Source organism: Peromyscus eremicus, chromosome 10, assembly GCF_949786415.1.
Source record: "Peromyscus eremicus chromosome 10, PerEre_H2_v1, whole genome shotgun sequence".
NCBI lineage: Eukaryota > Metazoa > Chordata > Mammalia > Rodentia > Cricetidae > Peromyscus > Peromyscus eremicus.
In genome coordinates, this window is record NC_081426.1 from 66356483 (window position 1) to 66372243 (window position 15761).

Consider the following 15761-nt stretch of genomic DNA (forward strand, 5'->3'; position numbering starts at 1 on the left):
GAGTCATCACTAATTCAACAGTTCTACTCTCTTTAACTTAGAGAAGTGAAACCATACGTGAACATAAGCACTTGAACATCAGTGTTCTTAGCATTATTCATACCGAGTCAGGAAAATGGAAATAATCCACCTGTCCACCATCATACAAGTTAATAGATTCGATGCAGTGTACCCTTATATTCATGGTGGAAGGAAATCGAGTCCTGACTTGTCACAACATGGGTGAACACATTAAGAACATATTAAAGGAAGGAAGCAGCTACAAAAGACGTGTCTGATTCGATTCTAATTATCCAGAAGAAGCAAATGCATAGAGACAGAAAGATCAGGATCGTGGCATAGGAGAAAATGGGGTGACTGGTGATACAAGATTTCTTTTGGGATTTCATACGTAACGGTTACACTGTGAACAAAATATATCTTCGGCAGAGCTGTATTTTTGTATTATCTGAAATTTAATCATCTATGTTTGGAGTTTATGTATTCAGCTCACTGATAGGAATGTATAGTTTTTTAAAAAAAAAAAAATGATTAAGCCGGTGGTGCACGCCTTTAATCTCAGCACTCGGGAGGCAGAGGCAGGCGGATCTCTGTGAGTTCGAGGCCAGCCTGGGCTACAGAGCAAGAACCAGGGCAGGCATTAAAAGCAACACAGAGAAACCCTGTGTTTCGAAAAACCAAAAAAAAAAACCATACATTTATATATATGTATGTATGGCCAGGCGGTGGTGGCGGTGGTGTAGGCAGGCCTTTAATCCCAACAGTGGCAGGTGGATCTCTGTGATTTAGAGGCCAGCCTGGTCTACAGAGCGAGTTCAAGAACAGCTAGAGCTACACAACAAAATCCTGTCTCAAAGAACCAAAAGAAAAAAGATGGTTTTTGCATATCCATTTTATTAAGTGTGAAGAAGTTGATTACAGGGTAATGTTATGATCAAATACACTTTTTTTTTTTTTTTTTTCCCCCGAGACAGGGTTTCTCTGTGTAGCTTTGCGCCTGTCCTGGAACTTACTCTGTAGACCAGGCTGGCCTCGAACTCACAGAGATCCGCCTGCCTCTGCCTCCCGAGTGCTGGGATTAAAGGCGCGCGCCACCACCGCCCGGCTCAAATACACATTTTTATGGGCTAATCCTTATCTCTGAGTTTTATTAACTACAATTCTAAGTTCACTTTGTTTTTTTTTTTTTTAATGTGTATTGGTAGTTTTTTCTACATGTATGTCCATGTACCATGTTCATGCCTGGTGCCTGTGGAAGATAGAGTGATAGAAGGCTTTGAATCCCCTGAGGCTGCGATTCAGATGGTTGTGATCTGCCATATGGTGTTGGGGCTCAAACCTAGGTCTTGGACCATGCTCTGAACCACTGAGCCATTTCTCCTTCCTCAAAGTTCGCTTTTTCATTGAACTTTCTTGAATTCTCTGAGACACAGTGTGATAGTTGATTGGAGTTAATCCACTTCTGCCTTCTTCGAGTACTGTTGCCTTTATTTGTTGTTAATTTCATTTGGAGAGCTATGTGTGTCTCATTCCCTGGGAGGACATTTGTCTTTACATTTTTACTTTTTTAGAAAAATCTTACAATTTTATCATTCTTATATTTTAGTGATGATAAGGAGCTGGAAGTTGTAACACATTCTAACAGGGAAAGGAGTTCAGGCAAAGCTAGCCTGCAGCTTGGTACAGCCTTGCATTTCCCTCCTAGACCCCTGTTGTTGCATTTGCCCATTTTCATTGGGACAGGTTCATTGCTGAAGCCTCTGTCCTTAAGCATTGCATTACACAGATTTCAATGCTGTTATGCTTTTTGTGTCCAGGTTTTAGCTGACTATCGTATACTGTCCTGTGAAATGGGAAGCACACTGAGGGTTCATCTCACTGATTGCAGGCATGTGCTACAAACAAGTAAACCAAACTTGTTTCTGGCTCTCTAGAAGTTTATATAAGCAAATTATTTAAATTAAGAAGAATTATAGTAGAAAATTTATCTTGAGTCCTGTGTTAGGACAGGAAAAAATTGAAGTTTTCAGTTTCTTTCCTAATTTGCTTTACTTGGGTATAGTGTTATAAATTGCCACTAAGGAATATTATAAAAGTATTATAATAAAAAGAGCACTGAACTTGTCAAAATCTAAGCATTTTACTATGAAATGATACTAAGAGTTTCACTGACTTGGGCCAAATCAATTCATTGTTTTGTACGGTTTTTCTGTTTGTACAGTTTTTCTACTGTCAAGAAACTTATTATACTATAGTTCTGGAAGTATTTTTTGTTAATAACTTGAGTCTCCTGGCAATGTGAATGTTTCCTTGTTAAATGACACAGTTTTTGTTGCAAAACGACAAGTCAAATTTGCCTTCTAAAAGTGATTAGTTACTGTAAACTAGAGGGTAGTCTTCCATGAAGATAATTTCTTTTTAATCTTGAAATTTTGTATTTGATAGACCCATCTGATAAGGTTAATGGAACAGCAAAGCAGGCAGAACCATGTGTGCTAACTGAGCACTGAAAGAATTAATATGATCCTGTCATAGAGAATTCCATGGGCACCGGGGAGAAGAGAAACCGTATTACGTGGTCCTTGACAGTCCTTGGCACACAGCAGATACCTAGTAAAGACTCAGAAAGGAAAAGAGATATGATGTGCAGTGTAAACTTAAGTTGTGTGCTACAATCAATTTGTATGTCATTAAGAAATGGTTGGGCCGAAGCTGAGCAGTGTAGCACACGCCTTTAATCCCAGCACTGAGGAGGCAGAGGCGGCTGGATCTGAGTTCCAGGCTAGCCTGGTCTACAAAGTTGAGTTCCAGGACAGGCTCCAAAGCTACACAGAAACCCTGTCTTGAAAAACAAAAAACAAACAACACCCCCCCCAAAAAAAAAAAAAAAAAAAAAAACACAAGAAATTGTTAGGCAGAGAGTGGTGGCGCACACCTTCAATCCCAGCATTTAGGAGGCAGAGGCAAGCGGATCTCTTGAGTTTGAGGCCAGCTTGGTCTACATGGTGAGTTTAAGGAGTCTGTCTCAAAAAACCAAGTAAGCCCAACTCTTACTTCCAACTGAATCCTGACTTTATGCACACTAACAGGAACACCAGACAGATTTCCCATCTTGTTCTCATCCTGCAGTAGAGATAGTAACTTTAGGAAATCTCCCAGATAGCCTGAGACTGTAGAGTAACCGTCTTGAAGCAGCAGCAGCAGCAGCAGCAGCAGCAGCAGCATCCATCCTGTCTCCTTGCTTTCTTTGGTTGCAGTGCTAATCCTCCAGCTGGAATGGAAGAGGAAACCGCTGAAAATGGCGTGTCAAAACCGGTAACCTACCTCTCAGGCTTTGAAATCCACTTACTTTGAGGTTTCAGATCTTTAAGAACGTCACAGTTTATTTACAAATAAAACCAACATTTATCATAACCTTCAGCATTCTGTATGCCTTGACCCCTTCTTTTGTCAGCTGCTCCATCTGATATCATCAAAAGAGTATGTAGGACTTAGGAGAAAAAATACTGGGAAGAAACTTGGAGGACATACAGCAGATGCAAAGACTTGCTGTCTATTGTTTTCAAATAACTAAGTAGTTATAGATCAAAAAACTGTCATAAGTGAGCTTGATTTCCAAAGCCAGCATCTGAACTGTCTCTTACAGTTTTTTAGGAATGCTCTCTAGAGGTTTTACTCCTGACTCTGTGGCTGTTGAAATGGTACTTGGTGTCCTCTGATAGTTGTACATTTTAATACTGAATAGAGAAGGAAACTTGTTTTTGCTTTTTTGTTTTTCAAACTGAAACCTATAACCAAAAAAGCATTTGCCTAGGTGATATGATTATCTACCATTATGTAACTAAAATATAACAACATTTTAGATCCATACTAAAACCATGGTAAGCAGATCCATTTTAGTTTGAAAAGATCCATAATGCTTCTCCAATCATTTGCACGTAGAGTTTCTTCCTATTGTAATTGATGACCTTGCAAAATGAATGAATCTAAGGAAATGTAGTATCTACTGTAGAATTGTTTAAAAATAAGTACTTGAGAAATTCTTATGAGTAAAACATTTGTGAGATTAAATGTCAGCATTAAAAATTACCAAATAGTTAAATTAACATAGCATTGAAAATGTGAAGCATGTATTGTTTTCTGAAAGATGGCAGTAAAAGTTCTATTTCCTATATATAAACTCAATTATTGTAGTCCATCAAAGTTGGGATAACAGTTTTATAAGCTTGTAATTTTTACTCTTAAACAAGATCAGAAAACACAGAATCAATTTTTTATTCATATTAAATGCTGAATAGGATTATTGAATGCATTTTGTAATTGTTTATGTTGGTATAGAAAGTGACTGAGACTGAAGATGACAGTGACAGTGACAGTGACGATGATGAGGATGATGTTCATGTCACTATAGGAGACATTAAAACTGGAGCACCGCAGTATGGGTAAGTTAGTGTTCCTTTATTTGGCAGGGGTCATGTGTGTCATGGTTTGCATGTGCAGATCAGAAGACTCCGTACAGGAGTCACTTCTCTGTTTCCACTTAGGTCGTTGAGGCTTGGCTACAAGTGCCTTTGCTCTCTAAGCCGCCTTGGCAGCCCTAAGTTACGTGTATTAGTGCTACCTTGTGAAGTTTTGTGCTTAGATTGTCAGTGGTTGATTCTGTTGATGCTACATTTTCCATCTTACCATGGTAGGAAAGAACTTGTGACAGTTTCAACAGGTGGTTAATTACTTTCTGCCTCCTGAATTCTGTGGGGTCATGGAAGCAGCCATAGCTGATCGCTGCATTTAAAATGTACTTTTCCTGAGGATTTGCTAGGATGAGGTCTTTGGTTAGAAGTGGAACACCTAAACTGTCACTTGTGTTCTTGTCATTGGTTCATTTTATTATACAAAACCTTAGTTTAGGTCTTCAATTTTTATATCCAATACAAACTAACCCATTTCTTCTTTGTTGCCATAATTTGTTTTTTTTTTTTTTTTTTTTTTTTTTTTTTTTTGAGTTAATTATCTGTCAGGCCTTTTAGGCCAGTGTGTTGGTAGCAAGATTTACGTTCCATGAGCTGGAGCAAGTAAACATGTTAAAGTAGCTTGTGGTTTTATTATGGTGGTAGAGTTAAGAGCTTTGGGTTTTAACTAGCTGTATAAGATGACTACTGAAACTTTGTCCTCATCTTTGGGAGGGTTTGGGTTTGGTGGTTTTGTTTGTTTGTTTATCATTAATCATTTTGAATGGGATGGAGTTGAATCCCAGTGTGGTCCCTGATGGTTAAGATGTCTGTTGGCTATAAGGATGTTTTTCATTTTTCATGAGTCCGTTTATGGATTAGGTTGTATGGGTTTTTGGTATTTGCTTTTGAGTTCTTTATATATTCTGTATGTCAATTCTCTGTCAGATGTGTTGTAGACTGTCTTCACTGAGCTGTATTTGAAAGAGCTTGAATTTCATGTAATTCCATTTGTTAGTTCTTGGTTTTACTTCCTAAACTATTGGGCTCATTTTCAGATAGAACTTGGTAGTGCCTTTTAGTGCCTCTTGTTTTCCATAGCATAGCTTTTGAGAACTCCAAGTTCATAGTAAGGTCTTTGACCAGTGTGATAGACTTTGGTTCAGGGTGAGGCGGAAGGATTTCCTTTTACTCTTTTGTAGGTGCACATGCAGTTTCTCTGACATCAGTTGCTGTAGTGGTGACGTCTTTGTGGGAGCTCAGATGCCTGTAGCTGTGTGAGATCACTCCTGAATCCTCTGTTCATTGATCTGATGTCTGTTTTTGTACTGACTCTGCAGTAGTCCCATCAGGTGTGGTGATGTTCCTGGCATTGTTGAGATTGCTGCGAGGTCCTTCATTGCTTCCATAGGAATTTTAGGATTTTTCTGCTTTTGTGAAGAATGTCACTGTTATTTTGATGAGGATTTTATTGAATCACATTTATAGATTGCTTTTGGTAATATTGCCATTTCACAATAAAATTGTCATTGAAGAGGTCTTTCATTTCTTAGGTTTTCTCTCTTCTCTTATTTGTTATTTGAATGGGATTGATTTCCTGACTTTTCACTATGTTCCTTATTAGTATATAGGAGTGATACTTATTTTTTAGAAGTTAATATTAATTTTATTCCTTGACATCCTTACTTACATATAGTTCATTCTGGCTACTGAATTTTCTGGTAGAGCCTGGGGGATCTTCTACACATAGACTCATAATATTTGCTAATAGAAATTATTAGACTTCCTCCTCCCATTTTCTTTCCCTTTTCTAAAGCTAAAACTTAAAGCCCTGTAATGAGTAAGAGTAGAAAGTAAGCACATACTTATTTCTTTTTTTTTTTTTTTTTTTTTTTTTTTTTTTTTTTGTTTTTCGAGACAGGGTTTCTCTGTGTAGCTTTGTGCCTTTCCTGGAGCTCACTTGGTAGCACAGGCTGGCCTCGAACTCACAGAGATCCGCCTGGCTCTACCTCCCGAGTGCTGGGATTAAAGGCATGCGCCACCACCGCCCGGCTATACTTATTTCTTTACTGGCTTTAGTGGAACAATCCCATCCAGTGTTGGCTGTGTGTTTGAAGGTCATGCTGCTTTGCGTGCTAAGATACTTTCCTTCTATTTCTAATTGCTTCAGGATTTTTATTGAAGGAATGTTTGGACTTCCTCAAAGATAAAACATACAAACAAAACCTATTTATTTTGGCAGTGGTAGATCTTGAACTCAGAGCCTTCCTTGCACATGCTAGGCAAGTACTCCTTCACCACAGTCCACAAAGACAATTATTGAGCAGAACAAAAGCAGGAATCATCCTAGGTCTGGTTAGCTGAAAGTCTAAGAGAAAAGAGCACAATTAAGTAGAATGAACATGATATGAAATATTAATCTTTGAAAGTCTTGAGTGTGATCTGAAAGCTTACTAATATCTTTCTGTTCACTACAAATTCTTACTGTTCATTCTTACCTCGTCCCCTGAGTCTCCTTTTTTCTACATCCCCAACAGTGTGGAAAACCATTTCAGTTTGCACTAATACTTGATTTTGATTTTTCTGCTCATTAAAAAATATTGCTAGTGGTACACCGCCTTTAATTCCAGCACTCAGGAGGCAGAGCCAGGTGGATCTCTGTGAGTTCAAGGCTGGTCTGGTCTACAGAGTGAGATTCAGGACAGGAACCAAAACTACTGTCTCGAAAAACCAAATGAATAAATAAATAAATAAATATGTTGTTTTGGTTTTTGGTTTTTTTGAGACAGGATCTCTCTATGTAGTTCTGGCTGTCCTGAAACTCGTTTTGTAGACCAGGCAGACCTCAGACTCAAGGGAGATCCACCTACCTTTACCTCCCGAGTGCTGGGATTAAAGGTGTGCACCACTATACTCAGAGGTCAACTGATTTTTAAGGAAAAATCGTAGCAGTGGTGGTGCCTTGCACAAAGTTGCATAACTAGTATATGAACATAGGTTGTTTAACTTCAGTTATTTGTTACGTGAATATATATGTGTTCCTGCGGTCACAGCCCAGACAAAGCTGTGGAGAACTGCAGGTGTCCTGGAAGTTGTCCCTCATCCCCTTTAGTTATTAGCCTCCTTTTGTCACTGTTTTCCACGTACTCCAGATTAGTTCTTTCATGTTTCTTAGTGAATTCATTTTTATGAATGAAATACTCGGTGTGTTTTGGAAAGAGGTTTGATTGGTGATAGAAGATGTGAGAAAGACTCAAGTGGGGCCATGGGATTTGGCAGTGTGTCAGGGAGCTTTCACTGCTGCAGGATTGCTAGATGGTAAGGAACTAGGAGGTAACAACAAAGGTGGTTCTTAAGATTTTTGCTACAGTGGCACATTGAGTTAGTAGTTGGGAGACTTTTGAGATGGGAAGATGACATTAAAAAATATTTGAGATGGAGAAATGTCAGGCCTTTCTTTAGAAATTAGTTCTTGGGGCTGGAGAGATGGCTTAGCGCTTGTTCTTGCAGAGGATGTGGATTCAGTTCCCAGTGTGCACAGAAACCCATGACTCTAGTTCCAGGGATCCAGTGCCCTCTTCTGACCTCTGAGCACCAAGCACTCTTGTGATGTCCATACATGCAGGCAAAACAGTGCCAATCCATTCACTCACTATGTGGTTTTATACACGCTGACTATCTTCCTATTTTGTTACTGTATGTTTTTGAGGTTAATTTTTATTCTATTTTTAGGAGTTATGGAACAGCACCAGTAAATCTTAATATCAAGGCAGGGGGAAGAGTGTATGGAAATACAGGTAAAATTTGTATTTGCAGCTGCTTCAGTATGAAAATATCTCAAATAGGTCCCAAGCAGATTGTCTCAGCTCTTTTCATGGTAATGTTTGACCACCTTGACACACAGAAGCAGACTTTTGGCCTGTTGTGGTTGTGCTGCTCTGCTCATTTTAGAGCCCTGTAAGAGAAACTTTTCTTTGCCCACAAGTGATATAAAACAGCAGTTTAACATGTGGGCATTAGCAACTCCATTGATGTAGTAACCTTTTGTTTTCTGAGACAGTATCTCATGTAACCTAAGCTATTCTTAACCTAGCTGTGTTTCCAAAGCTTGCCTTGGATTCCTGATCCTCCTGTGTCCATTTCCCAAGTACATAGATATAGGCGTGTGCTACCATGCTAGGCTGTAATGTCTAAATCCCTAGCCTTTCCATCCTGTTAGTCTTAAAAGTTCCATCACAAAGTTTGCTTTTATCTAGCTTTATTAATCATCAGGATGGATGGTAAAGGGACATTGGTGTTTCCTCTTTGTCTTCTAGCTCCTTGCTAATGTAGCTTCTTTGCCATTTTGCTTTTCTGTAAAATAGGAACCAAAGTCAAAGGGGTAGACCTTGATGCCCCTGGCAGCATTAATGGAGTGCCACTCTTGGAAGTGGATTTGGATTCTTTTGAAGATAAACCATGGCGGAAACCTGGTAGGATTATTTGTTATTACATTAATCTCAAAAAAGATTTTTAGTATAAAATGATCAGAAAAGTGTTTTGGGTAGCAATATAAAATACTGCCCTTTACAGTGTCTTTTTTTATTGTCCTAAGCTAATAATAAGTATTGAGTACTTGAATTATTAAATCTCATTAGTCACTGGAATTAACATAAATGTGGACTCACATTATATATTATAATGCCATTTCTAAAGGAAAACATTTTGATCAAAATGTTTTTCAGTCTTTGCTTCATTGTGGTAATTCTGAGAACTAGTAAAAATGCAAGGGGTGGTAAGACCGATGTCATACAGGCATAAGTATTTCTCTTAGCATATATTATTAATAGTGATGGGTTTCCTTATGACCTTGTCACACGTGTCCATAGAATTTGTTTGGAGCGTATCCACTCCTTTGTCCTCTCTGACCCCCTCCAATCCCCACCAGTCCCCCTTCACTTCCAACTTTGCTCCCTTCTCTTTTCACATCTTCTCTAAGTTTACATTTCTATACCACACCAGGTTTTTGATGCTGCCATGGAGTTAAAAATGGTTGTGTCCTAAAAGTCTGTTTTATCTTCAGGTGCTGATCTTTCTGATTATTTTAATTATGGCTTTAATGAAGACACTTGGAAAGCTTACTGTGAAAAACAAAAGAGGATACGAATGGGACTTGAAGTTATACCGGTTACTTCAACAACAAATAAAATTACGGTAATTAGTAAATCTTCCAGAGTAACCCTGCCTCTTTTACTGTCCCACTTTGACTCCCCAAATACGTCCCTTTCCCCTAAAAAGGTGATTCAGTACTGTGTGACAGTTTAGTTTCTTGTTGTCTTGACCATGTTTGTTTCTCCCTTTCCTTCCCCTTCTGTTCCATGTTAATGATTACTGTATGTTCTTAGTTCAAATCACAGACTAGCCACAGCTAGTTTGTCTTTATGTGGCCTATCAGTTAAATATTGTGTGGTATCTTAATGGGGAATGTGTTATTTAACTTAGGCCGAAGACTGTACTATGGAAGTTACACCAGGTGCAGAGATCCAAGATGGCAGATACAATCTTTTTAAGGTGAATTTTAGTCAATTATCCTTGGTTGCTCTCATTTTTGTTCTTGAGTCTGCTCCGTACTACTGTCCAAGGGAGAAAATTCAAGTGGAAATCGCTACCTTTTTCCCCAGACCTTCAGCTTCCTGGTGACTTACTCATTTGTTGGTTGTTGTTTACTCTACTTTTGCAAGCATGTGAATTTGTAGCCTATCATACTAACAAACTCCAAGCAAAACTGTTCTTTGCTGTGTGTTGTGACCTAAGGATAATACATATTTGTGGGATGTGAAAGTCATGGCCGCAGGTTCAGCATTCATTGATCATCTCACTCTTCTCCTTAGCAAAATTGGAAGCTTTTTGTTTTCCCAATTCTTCAAAGGAGGAGGGATGACGACAGTGTTTATTCTCTGACACTGAAGGCATTGGTGTAATAGCTCATAGTTGAGGTCCTTTAAGACTTTCAGATGTTCTCTGACAACCTCCTAAGATTTGAGCAGAGACACTGAGTTTTAAAATTAATACTTAAAAGGAATAGGTTGATGTGCGTGACATGAAGGTTGACAGGATTAGGTGACATCCGGTCTGACTTGTGGTTTCTCGGGTTCAAAGAATACCACATTTTCATTGCTGCTTTTCCTGAGGTTTGGTTGGGTAGCCTTTCCCCACCTTGGAGGAAATTCCAATTCTTATGTCAGATGGCACTGGGTCAAGTTTAGGTTATGTATCTCAGTGACCTTTTGTGGTCTGGATAGAGAACTCTGTGCCCTTTTGGGGACACCAAAATACTGCCTTATGCAATACATGTGCTATATCTGCAGATGTAGCTGCTGTCTGGACACAGTTCTGTGTAGAGACTTTTAGTTTACATCCTGCTATAGCTGAGTATTTGGTTCTTTTTCTCTTGTTAATATTTTGAAAGTACCTGGTAATATTTACTCTATTGTAATGGTCCTCAACTTTTTAGATGTCTGCTGAGGCATTTAATATTTAGTGATAGATGATTATAACACATACATAGGCAAGTTTAATAATGAGCTGGTTCATTTCATTGGTGTTTTTTTCCCCCTATGAAGAATGAGAACTATCACTATAAGCCATCATCTTATACATATTTTTTTAATCTTAGATTTGTAAACAGTGAAATAAGAAACAACTAGGGCTGGCTTCTCTTGAAAGTTGTAGATATTTATTTTACATAGGCTGTCTGTTGAAGAATATTTATTGAGTTCCTTTTGATTGAGAGGAAGTCATTAATTTTTTTTTACATTTCTGATTGATTGATTGATTGATTCTGAATGAATTTTATGGTTGTTGTCCAGTCGGTTTTTGTTTTTTGTTTTTTTTTTTGCTTTGATCAGGTGCTTAAATACTAGTAAATCTATTAGAAATACTGATTTGGGGATGATTAATTTCAGTGATTAGGCGAACACTCCCCCCCACCCCTTTGGTTATGTTGTGGTCTGTAGGAAATGGTGGAAATAAAGCCATGTAAAAAGACCTTCATCTTAAGCCATTTTGTACACTTTCGTGTGAGCTGTGGGCAGTCAGTCCTTAGAAGGATCTTGAGCCGTAGATATTATGCAGATCTGGTTTTTAGAAATGAAATGGCAGCTCAGTGAACTGTAAGAGACATAAAAGGTCAGATGGAGGTTGATGTCATATGTAGTATAGAGTGAAATGAACATGGCTGTACTTAGTGGTGACTGGGCCAAGGGATAGACTGCTGGAGAGTCACAGTTTAAGTGCTCTTTCTACCGCAAAGATAGTCAAAGTCAAGTGAGAAACAGCCCAGCAGCCTTTGGAAGGCGTCCTTCCTTTTTATGTTACGTAAGCTTTGGTTACAAGTCCAGAGAGTGGTAGAAAGCAACCTCTAGATGCCTTTAGCATCAGTGGTTATCAACATTTTGATATTCAGGAAGTAATAGCCTTTTATGTATCTTGACATGAGTGAGTTTTATTGGTTTTTTGTTTTGTTTTGTGGTGAGAAGAAGTCTAGCTGTGTAATGCAGGATGGCCTGGAATTGCTAGGTAGCCCACTCTGTCCTTAAGTTCAGAACACAAGTTCTGCCCCAAAGAGCTGGGATTACAGGCATGTGCCACTATATGTGTCCGGCTTTGTTGTTGTTGTTCTTTTGTTTTGTCTTTCCCTATGCCAAGTCAAAGATGAAACTTCAGGTATAAAAGCCTCTCAGGTACAGAAATCTGGTGATTATATAATTTGGGGTGAGGGGTTCCAGGAGAAAGTGACCATTAGGAAAAACATCAACTACAACCTCTCTCCTTTCCTTTTTGTTACTTTCTTTCATTTTATGATTTTACTTTCTCTTAGAGTTTCCCTGACTAGCCCAATCTGACTTCACACTGGCCATCTTCTTACATCAGCCTCCAAAATGCCCAGAGTACAGATGTGTGTCACCTGTGTAGGTTGTAACATTTTCTTAAAAATAGTTTTCTAACCTTACGTTGTACAGCACGAACTCTGCACATATGTACGAATTTGTTCACCAGTATTGGGAACTTGACCCGCTTCCTTTTAGTTTGCAAACACATAGGCTTCGTATCTGAGAGCCTTTTTTCTGCTTCTCTTACTTATTACCTCTTACTCTCTTTCTGCACTAGTCCCATAATAGCTGGTTTTGCTCTAATTTTTCCATCTCATCTTTCCGAGAGGTTTCTTTTTGACAGTTGGATTCTTCTACTTAGATTTTCGTTTCTGCTGTTAAGTTTTTCCAAGAAAGTTTTCACTGCTTATCATCTTCCTTTGTTTTTCAGTCTCTTCTCCAACCCCATCTTTGAGAGGATCTTAATGGAAGGCTTATTTTTAATTTTTTGCTTCTGCTGTTTTCTTTCTCCGCATAGTCTCTTCTTTCTGTTAATTGTTAGCTTTGTTGTTTTCAGCTTCTGATTTGGACTTTTCTCAAATGTTCTTTGTCTTATTCTTAGTCTTTCGGTAAGAATGGACCCTACAAACTCTTAGAAGCCCTGTTAATGTGACTAAAACTTACTAAGGATTTCCATAGGCTTGTGATTTGTTTATGTGCTCTTAGCTTTAAGTTGTTTTCCTATGTTATTGTTTTAGTTTTTCTTTTTGTGGGACTCTTGACTTTCAGAACCCTCAGTGTGACTGGAAGGCCTTGCTGGCTGCTTGAGATGTTCCAGGAGCTTGAGCTGTCCTTGCTCTCTGGTTCTGCCATGACTGCGGCCGTGTATGGTGTTTACTCTTCACTGACTTAGGATGCACCTTAGTCTACCCAGTCATTTTCTCTCTCTGCTTCTAAATACTTGGCTCTGTAACATTTCCTGGTTTTAGTTGCTGTGGGTTGAGATGGGACTATTTACAACTTTCAGCTTTTCCTTTTTTCACCCTACTACTATTTGGAGATTGGTAATTTATATTTTTTGTTAATTAGAATTTTAAATACTAATTTATGTTCTTAAGTATTGCTTATAACATTAAACTTTTATAAATAATGCTATTTTCAAAAAAAAAACAAAAAAAAACTTCAGGACTTTTGCTATAGTGATAGCATAATAATTTGTATGAATATTTAACTTCTTTTAAAAAAAGCTTGTGTGTGTGTGTGTGTGTGTGTGTGTGTGTGTGTGTGTGAGAGAGAGAGAGAGACAGAGAGACAGAGAGACAGACAGAGAGAGAGACAGAGACAGAGAGAGCGAGCACGAGCACAAGCAGCATGTACCTGGCACACATGTAGGAGATCTAAGGACAACATGCAGGCGCTGGTTTTCTCCATCATGTGGGACTGGAGAAGTGAACTCAGACAGTAGGAGCCGTCTGGCCAGCCCGTAGCTTCTCAAGCTTCTAAGTTGTAGTTAAGATGTGTAAGATCTGATGTTAACGTCGTTTCAATAAATCAAGCGTATATTGTACAGTTATTTCTACAGTGCTAGGTTATGTGAAATAATATCCTCATGTTCTGGTTGGACAGATTTCGAGTTTGTCACCCTGAGTGCAGCCTCTGAGGACAAGTGGGTAGTTAGAGTTCAATGTGACGAGGAGGGCAGCTGGCCTAGTGGTTTCAAGACTATTTAATAATTGTGTTTAAAGAAATGAAGTGTCCAAGTTAAGAAACGTAAACAGTTTTTCAGTTACTGTCTGTTTTGTCTTCTGTCTTCGCTTTCCCTGTTGTAGAGATGCACACACGTGCATGCAGATAGTGGAGATACTCCCTTTCAGTTTGAAGATCTATCCTTTCTCCTACTTTCTTCTTCAGCCTCCTCCCATTTTTCTTTCCAGCTTTTAGTAGACTCTACGACACAATGTGTTCAGCTGGTTGGGGAAAGAAAGTGACATAATGGACATGGACTCTAACCTTCTGTAATGGGAAAGCTAGGTATTGAGTGACTAATGATGCCAATGGTTGCATACTTATACATTCCGTGTTATTTGAAAGACTGAAGAAGTGATATTAAAGCAGACTCTAAAACCAATTAAATAAACTTTAAAAAAAGAGTATCGGCTCATCCACGTCCTGTTGTCCAGACACTTAGGATACAGAGTTTATATGTAGTCATTGTCTTTACAAGTCTGGTTGTAGTGACGATAGGCAGATAGCATCATACAGCAAAATATTCAGATAATGATGCTAATCAGAAATTTTAAGAAGAAAATAGAAAATCACAGGAGGGAGTCTGGGGAGTGGTCAGGAAGGCTACTCCTCCTATGAGGGATCACTTGAATGACACAGTAGTCCTCTTTTGGCCACTGGGATACACACTAAGATCCCTTGTAATGCCTGAAACTGGGTAGTACTAAACCCTCTGTTTGTTTCTCCACATGCATAATCAAATTTACTTCTAAGTTAGTCACGGTAAGTGATTAACAATAACAATACAGAGCAATATCCTAATAAAATTACTCCAGTATGCTCAAAATAATTGTTATAGCATATGACTTTTCTGTTGATGTAAGTCAATAACTTATTGAGAGGGAGCACTTGACAGCTGGTTCTGATTGTCAGCATCACTACTTCTGTGCTTTAGGAGCATTTTTAAGTTAAGGTTAGTCAGACATCAACACTTTTAACAGTTTTAGTATCCCAAGCAGCTGAGTGATCGATTAATAGGATGCCGAAGTATGCATGTGGATGCATAGACAAAGGGATGATTCATGTCCCAGGTAAGATGGAATTGGAAAGGTGCAGACTATGTGGTTTACTGTATCAGTTGTCAGTTTTTGGAATTGTTCACGTAAGTTATTTTAGTTTGTTTTTGATCTATAATTGAAAGTACAGAGAGCAATATCCTAGATGGAGGTTGAGAAGACTGCTCTGCATGATAGAGGAGGCCGTGAGATGATCTGGAGAAAGGGTATTCCAAACAGAAAGACTAGTTAATTCAGAAACCCTGACAAGAGAAGAGGAGCTTACATGTCCAAAAAGACGAGAAAAAAGGTTATCGTGACTAGGAGTGGTAAACATGGATGGAGAGAGAATAGAAGGAAACGCATTTGGAAGGATACAGTGCTCAAACCATAGGCCATATTAAGACACTTGTTTATTCTGCTTGCATTGGGAAGCAGTTGGAGACTCTGAACAGAGGAGACATGAGCTGACGTGCATATGTGGTAAGATTGCTTTGCCTCTATACAGAGTTAGACCAGAAGTGGAGAGAGTATCAGTAGCTGATGCACACTGATGGATTTGCCTGGGGAGCTGACATCCGTATGTTAATGTCAGCTAGATAAAGGTATAGTATTTCGTTCTTGAGAAGTTTAGGAGGTGATAATGCTGTTTTATTAATATGAGGAAAATATGGGGAGGATCA

General features: G+C 38.7%; 1 protein-coding gene across 11 annotated transcripts in view; it reads left to right on the plus strand.

The window, feature by feature from the left end:
- Positions 1–15761, plus strand: part of Fip1l1 (factor interacting with PAPOLA and CPSF1) — a 64429-nt gene that overhangs the window by 3281 nt on the left and 45387 nt on the right. For 6 of the 11 annotated variants that reach the window (XM_059276015.1, XM_059276016.1, XM_059276019.1 and 3 more), the window contains exons 4-8: positions 3258–3315; positions 4339–4442; positions 8181–8245; positions 8813–8920; positions 9511–9641. In XM_059276015.1, coding sequence (XP_059131998.1) covers positions 3258–3315; positions 4339–4442; positions 8181–8245; positions 8813–8920; positions 9511–9641 — 466 coding nt within the window. Of the gene's footprint in view, positions 1–3257; positions 3316–4338; positions 4443–8180; positions 8246–8812; positions 8921–9510; positions 9642–9929; positions 9999–15761 lie in introns of all 11 variants that reach the window. The other 5 variants (XM_059276013.1, XM_059276022.1, XM_059276014.1 and 2 more) reach the window with 1 other exon arrangement.